The 12,385-nt window shown below is 39.1% G+C and overlaps 1 protein-coding gene across 18 annotated transcripts in view; it reads left to right on the forward strand.

Annotated features, from left to right (window-relative positions):
* The window catches only part of PHTF2 (putative homeodomain transcription factor 2), a 119,597-nt gene that overhangs the window by 28,328 nt on the left and 78,884 nt on the right, over positions 1-12,385 (forward strand). For 9 of the 18 annotated variants that reach the window (XR_011502271.1, XR_011502274.1, XR_011502273.1 and 6 more), the window contains exon 1: positions 9,910-10,080. The exons of the other annotated variants lie outside the window; for them this stretch is intronic. Coding sequence is in view for 4 of the 9 variants with exons in the window: in XM_070505980.1 (XP_070362081.1) it covers positions 9,925-10,080 (156 nt within the window). In the remaining 5 variants the exon portion in view is untranslated. Of the gene's footprint in view, positions 1-9,909; positions 10,081-12,385 lie in introns of those variants that run through there. 18 annotated transcript variants of the gene reach the window in all.

Raw genomic sequence — 12,385 nt, forward strand, 5'->3', positions numbered from 1 at the left:
TCTAAATAAATCAGAAAGCTGATGCTTGTAATTATTTTTTCTCCACTTTTTACTCCACGTTATCAAAGTAGCTAGATTAATTATATTTAGTTATAATATAAACCAAATTTCCAGGATTATGAATATAATTAACATTTTATAAAAGCATTAAAAATTTTCTTGCATTAATTCCTTTTAAAGGAAAGCTAGGTTAGCAGAGCCTTTTATAATTTTATAACTATTTTATATCAAGAGAAACTACAGTTTTAATCTGATTCTAGTAAGTTACAATTCAACAGCTGAATCTTTTCAGTAAAATAATTCTTTGGGGACTATATTTTCCAAACTGAAATATTAAAATGTTTGTTTTGATGTTTTAGCTTTAGTTGACACGACTACTTAACCAGCTGTGTCATCTTATACATTTCAAAATAAGCTTTATCAATGTAATGTTTTCTTTATAAAATGGAAGAGAATAAATGCTTTTTTGAAAATACAGTAAACTGTTTACTCCTAAAGAGTGTTGTTTATACTCTCTTTAAAATGTATGTTGTTATATGTAGTATCTTAGATTTTTAGTATATGTAGTGAATTATGTTTGTTTTCACATTTTAAAACATTTTTGATGCCTTATTCTTCAGGTCCCTATTAACAAAATATATATTTAAAGCTTTTCCTATTTAAGAGAAAACTAGACAATTTTTAAATTTAGTTGAATTGGAAATAAGTGGTAATTAGAACACTTTAAAGATTAGACAAACCTAAGAATGCTGCCTGTCTTTGGATGTGTTATTTCCTTTCTGGGGAGAACATACCACGGATACACAATATCACCCTTCTCACAGAAGGTACTGAATTGGAAGTATTGATACTGATCACTATTAGTTCAGTCTTTTGTGGTTCTATGTCAGTATCATCTTTACTTTTAAGCTTCCGATCAACTTAAAAAGAAACTGAATTAAAAAAACTAAAACAATTTTTTTTTATATTTCCTACGCAGATCTTTTGAAAGCTTTTTTCTGAATTTCTACTTATAAGAGTAATGTTTATTAAACATTCTGTTTATTTGGCTTTTTACGTTAAACATTTCAAACTTCCCTGAAGGCCGTTTGTGGACTGTACTCCTTTCTCGGGGTTGGAAGGTTTGAAACGTTGTGCTCACGTTCAGTTAGCACAGTGGCCCCCTTCTTATCTGAGGGCCGTTCACGGAGCGGCTTTGGATATGTGCAACCCCAAAATTCTCCGGATGCCACAAATTATACCCAGAACATGCAGTCACACATTTTACGTTAGAGAGTCGCCAGAACCATTAACCAGATTTGACTTCCTCTGTTTTTTCTTTTCGTTTTTAAATCTAATTTTCTTGAAGAAATCCATGTGAATATTTTGAAATATTAATTAGTGTTTCAATAGGCTTATTGAGAAAAAAATAGCCCCTGGGACTGCCTTGCCCTGTCGTTACCTCTGTGTTCTGCTCCCCAGAGGCAATTATTTTAAATTCTTTATAGTTCAGTGCTTCTCAAGCCAGAGTTCGTCTCCTCCTTGTGCCTGGTAGGGAGTTGGGGAGGGTGGGTTGCAAATGTGGGGTGTGAAGGTTTGGTTTTCATAATTACTTTTGGGGGAATACTGACATTTGTGGGTAGGAATCAGAGATACTAAATGTCATGCAATACGCTAAACTAGGTTGGCAAACTTTCTGTGTAAAGGGCGGGTTAGTAAATATTTCAGACTGTGGCGACCGTGAGGTCTCTGGCAGCCGCTGCACTCGGCTGTTAGAACACAAGAGCGGCCACAGACAGTGCGTCAGGGGAAGAAATGAATGGGCATGGCGTGTTCCAGTGAAACTTGATTTACTAAAATAGGCAATAGGCTACATCTGGTCCAGAAGCCTTAGTTTGCTGACCTATGCTCCAAGACAGTCCGTTCAGCAAAGACTGGGCCTGCTCAGAATGCAGCAGTGCCCTGATGAATAACACTGTTTGGTATTTTTGTGGCATTTACTTTATGTTTTTAAACATACCTACCTTTCCTTTTTTTGACTATTTTATTGTAGATGTTACTTGTTGATTTCTGACTCTATGAGAACAAGTTAGCTTTTTAATGAGCTCCCCCTGGGCTCCTCCCCCATCCTCCCAGTGACTGCAAATTTTGGGTAAACCAGCGTTCAGAGTTTATGTTTGTGTGTGCGCTCTTTAGAGCTGCGTCATGTAACGCACTGTGGTAATTGTTCTGTCTGTGCAGCTTGCCTTTTTCCTTTTGCTTGGTTTTCTCATTCTCCGAAGCCTCTCACAGAACTGTACAACTCCTTTTGCTGTAGTCAGGCACAGTCGGGTTTTCTGTCCGTTGCTGTTTTCTTTCTTGGGAACGACCCTCCTAGAACTCTGTCTTCTGCTCCATCCTGCGTGGGTTGTTCTCAGCTCACGCTCTCATCTGCTGCCATCTTGGTGTTTTCTTTTATCGTCAGCCTGAGGGTTCCCTTCGCTGCTCTTGGCTCATACATATTTGTTTTTTCTTAAGTATGTTTATTGAAAAAGTCTTTTTAGAGGTGTTTGTGTTTCAGCGAAAAGAAAGCTTGAGTTCTGAAGCTGATACTTGCTGATTATTTGACCACGGGCAAATAATTTCATTTCTTTGAGTCTCGTCACTGCTCTACATTAACTAGATAATGGTTCTCAGTCTCTTTAATCATGCATCCCTTTGAAACTGTAGTGAAATTTCCAAATTTCTAGGATCTTAGTTCCAGAAAAGTACATATAATGTGCAAGCACACAAAACTTCACATCTGATTTGAACCCCGGGTGAAGTCTTCCTGAATTAGATGACTTAAAAACTTTAATATTTTAACATTCTTTGGTTTTGTGACCATTATTCAGTAGTATCCATCTTATACTAGGAGGTGTCACTATAAATAAAAAGCAAGAAACATTCACCTTCGGTAACTCACTTTAGATTCACCCTTCCTACTAAAAATGTTGATATTTTCATATTTTTGTTTTGAGTACTGAGTACTCGCTAGCCCCGAAGACGATTACTTGATTTGTGGACTATTATGAACGTGACCTCTAATATCAGATGTTAAATTTCCGGAAGAAAATAAATAAAACACATTGTTTTAAAGTATTAAAATGTGTGTAGAAGGCCTAATTAAATACCACGTACCTTTTAATAAATTATTCTCTTCATGGTTTATTTTGGGATTTTTAAAGTCCTTTAATATCTAATTTTAAATTTTATTTTGTACTATTTTAGCCATCCGTAGTCATGAATAATTTGAACGTTCCTATTGAAACAAAGTAATTTTCAGTCATTAATTCTGAAGAACAATTAATTCCTCAAGAATGGTAAAGGGAGAAACCAGAACAATTTCTGGTTAATATTGAGCTGTTGAATGTTTTTTTATAGTACGGTACTCTGCTTTCCTATTTCTAGTTTCTTGTTCCTGAGGAAAGGGGATCGTATATCTTTTGGAAGGCATCCTAAATAGGGCCCTGAAGTTATATGGGTTCAAAGTTAAGTGACACACTAAGTATTCTTTCAAAAAATGATAATGACCCATACGATTCTGTTACAAATATGCAGGTCAAGTTATGAGAGAAGGAGGTTGTATTTTCAGGAGATGAATCTGTAAGAGAAGGGTGGCCCAGAGATAACCCCCAAATTTTAAAGGGAAGAGAGGCACTAGCAACCCTGTATGGAAAGAGTTAAAATAGTGGACTTAGCTTATAAAACGAGGATATACATCAAGACATTGGTCCTCATCTTTATGGAGTCAATATCCAGCAAGAAAACTTGAATGAGTGTGTTTAATGGCTTCTAAATATGAGCCAGCAGTGGGATTCATTTAGTAACTTAAATGAGACACTAGCCTGAGTAGCATGAACTTGACGGATAACTGCTGTCAGCTCTTAAGTTGGGAACTTTAAATTCTCTACCTTTTTAGTAAAATTCATTTGTGCGTGTGTGTGTGTGTGTGTTACTAAGTACATATGTACGGCATTCCAGAATGGTAACTTGCCCAAGGTTGTGCGTGTGTGTGTGTGTGTGTGTGTTACTAAGTACATGTGTATGGCATTCCAGAGTGGTAACTTGCCCAAGGTTGTGCGTGTGTGTGTGTGTGTGTTACTAAGTACATATGTACGGCATTCCAGAGTGGTAACTTGCCCAAGGTTGCACAGATGGTTAAGTATGAAGTTTCTCTTTTCAACTCCAACAACCTGTGCTGTTAGTCACGTTTAAGATTTTCCTTCGTGTATCAGGCAAGATTCTTTTTTTTTTTTAATTGAGTTAATGATAGGTTACAATCTTGTGTGATTTCAGTTGTACATTAATGTTTGTCATTCGTGTTGTAGGTGCACCACTTCACCCTTTGTGCCCATCCCCCACCCCACCTTTCCCCTGGTAGCCACTAATCTGTCCTCTTTGTCCACATTTTTAAATTCCTCATATGAGTGGAGTGATACAGAGATTGTCCTTCTCTAATTGGCTTATTTCACTTAACGTAATTCCCTCAAGGTCCATCCATGTTGTTGCAAATGGGATGATTTTGTTCTGTTTTGCAGCTGAGTAGTATTCCATTGTATATATGTACCACATCTTTATCCATTCGTCTGTTGATGGGCACTTAGGTTGCTTCCATGTCTTGGCTATTGTAAATAATGCTGCAATGAACATTGGGGTGCATAGGACTTTTGGAATTGCTGACTTCAAGCTCTTTGGATAGATACCCAGTAGTGGGATGGCTGGGTCGTATGGTAGTTCTATTTTTAATTTTTTGAGGAATCTCCATACTGTTTTCCATAGTGGCTGCACTAGTTTGCATTCCCACCAGCAGTGTATGAGGGTTCCATTCTCTCCACAACCTCTCCAACATTTGTTACTGTTAGATTTAGATATTTTTGTCATTCTAACAGGTGTAAGGTGATATCTTAGTGTAGTTTTGATTTGCATTTCCCTGATGATCAGCGATGATGAGCATCTTTTCATGTGCCTATTGGCCATCCGTATATCTTCTTTGGAGAAATGTCTGTTCATGTCTCCAGCCCATTTTTTGATCGGGTTGTTTGATTTTTTGTTGTTGAGTTGTGAGAGTTCCTTATATATTATGGATATTAAGCCTTTGATGGATGTATTACTTGCAAATATTTATTCCCAGTTAGTGGGTTGTTTTTTTTGTTTCAATCCTGTTTTCCCTTGCCTTGAAGAAGCTCTTTAGTCTGATGAAATCCCATTTGTTTATTCTTTCTATTGTTTCCCTTGTCTGAAAAGACGTGGTGTCCGAAAAGATCCTTTTAATACTGATGTCAAAGAGTGTACTGCCTACGTTTTCTTCTAGAAGCCTTATGGTTTCAGGTCTCACCTTTAGGTCTTTGATCCATTTTCAGTTTATTTTGGTGAATGGTGAAAAAGAATGGTCAATTTTCATTCTTTTACATATGGCTTTCCAGTTTTCCCAGCACCATTTGTTGAAAAGACTTTCTTTTCTCCATTGTAGGCCCTCAGCTCCTTTGTCGAAGATTAGCTGTCCATAGATGTGTGGTTTTATTTCTGGGCTTTCAATTCTGTTCCATTGATGTATGCACCTTTTTTGGTACCAGTACTGTGCTGTTTTGATTACTGTAGCTTTGTAGTATGTTTTGAAGTCAGGGATTGTGATGCCTCCCGTTTTGTTCTTTTTTCTCAGGATTGCTTTAGCAATTTGGGGTCTTTTGTTGCCCCATATGAATTTTAGGATTCTTTGTTCTAATTCTGTAAAGAATGCCATTGGGATTCTGATTGGGATAGCATTGAATCTGTAGATTGCTTTAGGTAGAACGGACATTTTAACTATGTTTATTCTTCCAATCCATGTACATGGAATGTCTTTCCGTCTCCTTATGTCGTCATCCAATTCTCTCAGAAAGGCCTTATAATTTTCATTATATAGGTCCTTCACTTCCTTAGTTAAATTTACCCCGAGGTATTTTATTGTTTTTGTTGTGATTGTGAATGGTATTGTGTTTTTGAGTTCTTTTTCTGTTAGTTCGTTATTAGAATATAGAAATGCTACTGATTTATGCAAATTGATTTTATACCCTTATCAGGCAGGATTCTTTTGCAGGTAATACAAATCCAACTCACACTGCCTGTAGCAAAACAGGGGACATTTATTGGCTTTCAAGCTAAACCATGCAAATGGGTGGAGCTTACCTCAGAGTTGACTGAATCCCAAGACCAGAGCACTGTCAGATGTGTCTGTCTGCCTTTTTCCTTCCCCCCTTTCCTAGAGTTGCTTATTTTTCCGCAGAATACTTTCTCTGTGTGGTGGAGCACACCCTGAGCCGCCTCCAAACTACGGTCCTTTTAGTGCTGTGGGGATAAGGGATGTCCGGAGGATGGAACACAGTGGGTTTCCTACCCTGAACTGTGGAGGAACCTCTACATTGTCGGGGAGTTCATTATCCTCCAGGGAGCATGTATTTAAAGTCTCAGAGGGGTGAATCCTGATTAGTCTCAGGCGGTTGGGGAATTCTGTTTCCCTTGCTGGCAGTTGGCTTAGAAAGGGGCATGTGTTCCACTTCTGGCTGATGAGGCATGAAGGTTTCTGGAAAGTCTTCCATCTCTTAAAAAGAGACCCAACAATAACAACAGAACTCAGGCAACTCGAGAACAACAAAACAAGCCAGTTAAAAAATGAGCAGCAGATCTGACCAGACGTTTTTCCGAAGAAGATATACAGATGGCCAACGGGCACATGAAAAGATGCTCACCATCACTAACTATTGGAGAAATGCCAATCAGAACTATAATGAGACATCACCTCACACCTGTCAGCATGGCTATTATTAAAAAGACAAGAAATTACAAGTGTTGGAGAGGATGTGGAGAAAAGGAAACCTGTCGTACACTGCTGGTGGGAATGCAAACTGGTTCAGCCACTAAGGAAAACAGTATGGAGATTTCTCAAAAAATTAGGACTGGAACTACTGTGTGACCTAACTATTTCACTTCTGTATATTTATCCAAAGAATGAAAACACTGATTCAAAAAGATATATGCACCCCTACGTTCATTACAGCATTATTCACAGTAGGCAAGACGTGGAAGCAACCCAGGTGCTCATCAGTGGATGAATGGACAAAGAAGATGTGGTATACACAAGGGAATACTACTCAGCCAAAAAAAGATGAAACCTTGCCATTTGGGACAAAATGGATGGACCTTGAGGGTGTTAATGCTAAGCAAAATAAGTCAGAGGGAGACTATGATTTCACTCACGGAAGATAACAACAACAACAACAAACAAACGCATAGACACAGAATAGATTGGTGGTTACCAGAGGGGAAGCCTGGGCGGGCGGAGGCGGGGCTGTGGAAAGGTGAGGGGAGAAGGAGTAAAAGGCCACATGTGTACAGTGATGGATGGCAGTTAGATTTTGGGTGGTGAACATAATCTAATCTATACAGAAATCAAACTATAATGAGGTACACCTGAAATTCATGTAATGTTATAAACCAAGGTCACCCCAATAGAAAATTAATTAAAAAACGCATCTGTTAAAATAGAAAAAAATCTTTACAAATAAATGTTTAATGATTTAAAAATGGTAATAATAATAACAAAAGGTATATGACATTTATTATGTGCCAGGCATTTTCTAAGGGCTTTCCATATATTAAGTAACTTAATGTAGGTGAATGAATGAAATAAGGTGGAGGGTCTCTTTCCTGTCTCTGGCTGTTGGTGGGAGCGGCCCTGACGCCTGAAGCTCTTGTGAACTTGCTCCCGGAGGGGAGGTTCCCAGCAGGCGGAGGATGGCACAGCTGAAAGATGGGAAGAACCTGAGTTTTTCGGGACTTTGTGAGTTATGGAATTAATTAGTTCTGGAAATGTCCTACTTTGGAACTTCTTACTGTAGGAGATAATAAACCCCTTTATTCTTTCAGTCACTTGGAGTTGAGTTTTGTTTCCTTGCAGCTGCGAGCATTCTAAGTGATACACAAGAAGTGCCTTCTGCTGGGGTGTGGTTTCCCAGACAGTCCTGTTTGCTCTGGATGGTTCCAGTAGTAGAAAGAAGATTAAGATCTACCAAAATAGAAATACTGAGCCCCAGACAAAGGGGCTTATTCCATTTTCTCTTTTAAGTTTTTTTTTTTTCTTGAACTGTGCTCTCATACGTACCGCTTAATCTTTCCTGTAATTTTGAACTACTGTGCCTTAGAGTAAGGTGTGGTTGAAAGCACGCTTGTGTCTGATTTTGTGACGTTTACCAACTTGTATTGTTGAACGCATTACTTCATCTCTCTGAGCCTGTTCCTTCTTCTGTAAACAGGATGGTGATGCTTCCCCTGTGTGCCTCACAGGGTTTTGTGGAAGTAAATCAACTTTAAATATGGTTTTTAAAGAGCTTTTTTAAAGTGGTTTATGAATTGTTCAATAAATAGGAAGTTTCGCTCAGAATAATAATCGTAATGTATCGTATAACGTGGAGTCCAATAGATGAGAAGTTAGAGTGCCTTTGGTGCTCAGCAGTTTCTTCCGCATCTGCGGCTCTGCTGCACATGCTCCTCCTGCTGTCTGGCCGAGGAGGCGGATGGCACCTCATTGCCTTGGCCACCGTGATTGGTCCAGGTTTATCTGACAATCCAATTGTCTTTCTACAAACTTTTTTTTTTAACTGGAGCCGATAGGAAAGACTCTCTTGCTTCTTTCTTCGAGGAGCTAGAGGATGAAAGTCTGGAGCAGCCTCTAGGTGTGTTACCACAACGCGGAGAAAGTTGTGGGCGAAGAAGAGAGTGAGACAGCACCGAAGTATGTCAGGAACGGGGAAAAAGAGACAGCCACCGACCGGCATGGGGCCCTGGCCCTTGGAGTCGCTTCCCCCGTGACCTTTGAGTTGGTTAGTGTGTCGGAGAGTCCTGCCTTCTGCCGAGAGGCCCTGTCTGTATGTGTGTGCATTGATCCTACTGAGGTGTAACACGTACTCAGACAGCCACTCAGGTTACGAGCGTTCAGCTTGATGAGTTTTTACAAACTGAGCACCTGTTTGTGCTCAGTGCTGTTCGTGGTCTGCTTGTAGAACGGGACTCAGATTGAGAAGAGTGTGGCCAGCCCTGCAGACCTTCCTGCCCCCATGCAGTCCCAGCCGCTGCCTTTGAGGGCGGACGCCTCTCGAGGCGGGCTGTGTGAGCGGCGAGCGAGGACACAGGTTTCGGAGTAGAAAGCAGGGATTTGAAGGCTTGTTCTTGAAATCCTGTGTGATTTTGGACAAGTTGCTTACCTGCTCTGAATTTCCCTTTCTTCGTGTATATGAAGACTGTCTTTTGTATGTGTTTGAAGGTTAATGGATGATATATGTAAAGTGTTAGCGAAGGGCTTCACACAGGGGGAACCTTCAGTGAGAGTTATTTCTATTATTGTTACTTTGTATTCCCCACACTTGTCAGAGGAATTGCCCCTCAGACTTATCACAGTGCTTTGTTTCGTGGATTCTGCAAATTCCCGTGAGGCTGAAAACGTTCTTACTTGTTAGGGAGAAACCTAAAGCCTCAGACTCTAACATCCGCTCTTGGAACAGCGAGTGCTGGTTGCTGTTTGTCTCCTGACACTCGTGCAGCCAAGTCATGACTAAGTGTAATTTGTAAAGCTCAGCTTGCTGCTTCAGTCACTGGTCATGTTTTCCGCCCCTTCCTTTTCATGTTGCTTATCTGCCAAAAAGACTTCTGCTGGTAGAAATCGATTGGTTAGTTTAGTTGCTGAAATATTTACCTTTTCACTTAATTTTTTCTCCCCTGTTTTGGTCATGAAATTTTTAATTTTCCACCCTCACCCTCTCTGCAGTTTGGGTATCTCCAGCGTAAATAATTTGAGTTTTAGTTTTATTTACGAGGAAGAAGGACACCGTGTGTGCAGTAGTCCAGACAGTTGACTCGAGAGATGGTCAGTCCTGCTGGGCTTGTGCTTTGTGGATGGGAAAGCTGATGCTGTGGATCCCGTGGCTGGATCGGAGCCTCGAGCTGGTGGTCCAGCCAAGGCTCGGGGCTGCTGATCGCAGGCCGCTCTGGCTTCTGTACTCAAGTTGCTTTGAAAAACGGACTGGAGAAACTTTTATAAAATTCATTTGTGTAAGTTGAGAGTTGTTTTTTTGTAAGATGACTCCTGATGTGAGAGTATTGGGGGAGGTATACACCTTTAAAAAAAATGTGATTAGTATTATATATAATGTGTTGATTTAACACAGTAGCGATGATGATGATGATGTTGTTACAGTGCCACCACACATTTAAACAGCATTTATTTTTCAGAGTGCTTGCATGTGTATTGTTGTGGTTTGCTTTACTGTGATAGTGAAATGGATTAACTCAGCGGTTGTATCCAGACGTGAGAAGTTGTATCATTTCCTAGGGCTTTCGTAACAAACGACCGCAAACTGGGCGGCTTAGAACGACAGAAATGTATTTTGTCCCCAGTTAGGAGGCCGGGAGTCCCAAGTCAGAGAGCCGGCAGGCTTGCTTCCTTCTGTGGGGAGGCCCTGAGGGAGAAACCGCCCCGGGCGCTCGCCTTGGGCCTTGGCTTGTAGATATTCCAGTCTCTGCTCCGTCTTCACGTGGCCTCCTGCACTCTGGTTCTCTATTCTCTCTTCTTCGAGTGAGGACACCAGCCGCTGGGTTTAGGTTCCACCCTAAATCCCAGATGATCTCATCTTGAGATTCTTAACTGACTACATCTGCAAAGATGCATTTCCAAATGAGGTAACATTCCAAGGTTCTGGGCAGGCATGAATATTTGTGGGACACTGTTTTCTCTGCAGAAGCATAACTAAACATGTCGTTGGTTTTGGTGGATTCCGCGTGGAGATGTGTAGCTCTTTCCTTCTGTGTAGCTGTATTCTACACCATCAGTATTGAACTGAGTACAAGAAGATGGCGGTCCTTAATGTTGTCTTCATGTTCTTAGAAGTTTACATTGTTGATCTCATAGCTTCTCCTGTATGAAATGTTAAGGAATAAGTTTGTGTAGAATTAAGCACAATTTTCTGCTTCCAGTTCCTATTAAATACTACATAGATATTTGGGTTCTTTAAGCTGTTATGAGGTTTAGTGTCTTAATTATCATAGATAATAATAACATTCTTTCCCTTTAAAAAAGTTTATGTAAGTTAAACCACAATGTACATTTCTCAATGTTCTAGGTGTGGAGGGTTGTCATACCTACTTTTTGATAAATTCTTGACTGTATCTAAAAATACCAATTGTTTCTATTAGGACCAAACAATATTGCATACGAAAGTAAGTCATAAAATTTTAGCACGTGAGTTGAAGTGTGAAGGTCTAAAAATTCAAACTCTTATTGAATCAAATGTATGAGAATGTATTTTTTCTATAATTGCTACAGGATATTGAACAACCATTCATCTCTTTGATGCTATAGGATTTTGTATTTGGGGCTAATTATGTGCAATGCTGATTATGTATTGGAGGACATATTTAACTTTCCTGAATGGTCTTAGGTTAGCTGACTGTTTTTATTTACTAAGCTTGAGTGAGTTTCTTAACTTTCTTCAGTTTATCTACAGTATTGGGATGAGAATCCTTTGACGGTTGCTATGACGATTAAATGAGAGAACATATGTAAACACTAGTGCATTGTTAGTGTGTAGTAGGTGTTCAATAAATACTGCTAAATAGCAGTTCCTCTGCTTTTTCTTCTGTTCTCTTTTGCTAAATATGAAGTGTTGTTATTAATAATATATTTGGATAATTAAAGGTTTTAGTTAATAGTTCTTTTAAATTGAATATCTGTGTATCTGTTAAAATAGAAAAACACCATTAGAAGTGGTCAAGTTTCTTCTGTATTTTTGAGAATTCTATACTTGCATTTAATTGCTGTCTCCCTTTTCCTTTGCTTTAATTTCTAGCACCAAGAGTTTTTTCCTCAGCATATGTCATTCCTTATCTGGGATCATTTGAAGTACTTTTTTTCTTGGTACAGAGAGGTGTTTTAGAAAGGAACAAAACAAATGATGCAGTAAAAAGTGAATAGAATAAATAAATAGAAGGACAGATATAGTTTCTTAAGTTTAACACCACCTAATTTTACATGGTAATTTTGCAGAATGCACTATACTGTTTGGTGAATTTTCTGGGTATTTTTCTTTAAATGACCAAACTTTCTTCTAATTTTGATTCCTTCCAAAAGTTCTTTAACTGCAAATGGAATAGAAATGACTGTTTTCTGATGTTTTCCTGATCCATGGTGGTTATTGTCTATTAATTATGACTTTCATCTATGACACTGATTTATCTGTCCTCCTTTGCTGTGAATTTTCACTTCTGTGGCCTTATCTCCATTTATTGTTTAATCAGTTAGTAGAATTGTAGGCATATTAATTACATTGCTCCAAAGCAAAACCAGAGGGATGGCTCAAAG

Source organism: Equus asinus, chromosome 1 (genome assembly GCF_041296235.1).
Source record: "Equus asinus isolate D_3611 breed Donkey chromosome 1, EquAss-T2T_v2, whole genome shotgun sequence".
In the NCBI taxonomy this organism is placed as follows: domain Eukaryota; kingdom Metazoa; phylum Chordata; class Mammalia; order Perissodactyla; family Equidae; genus Equus; species Equus asinus.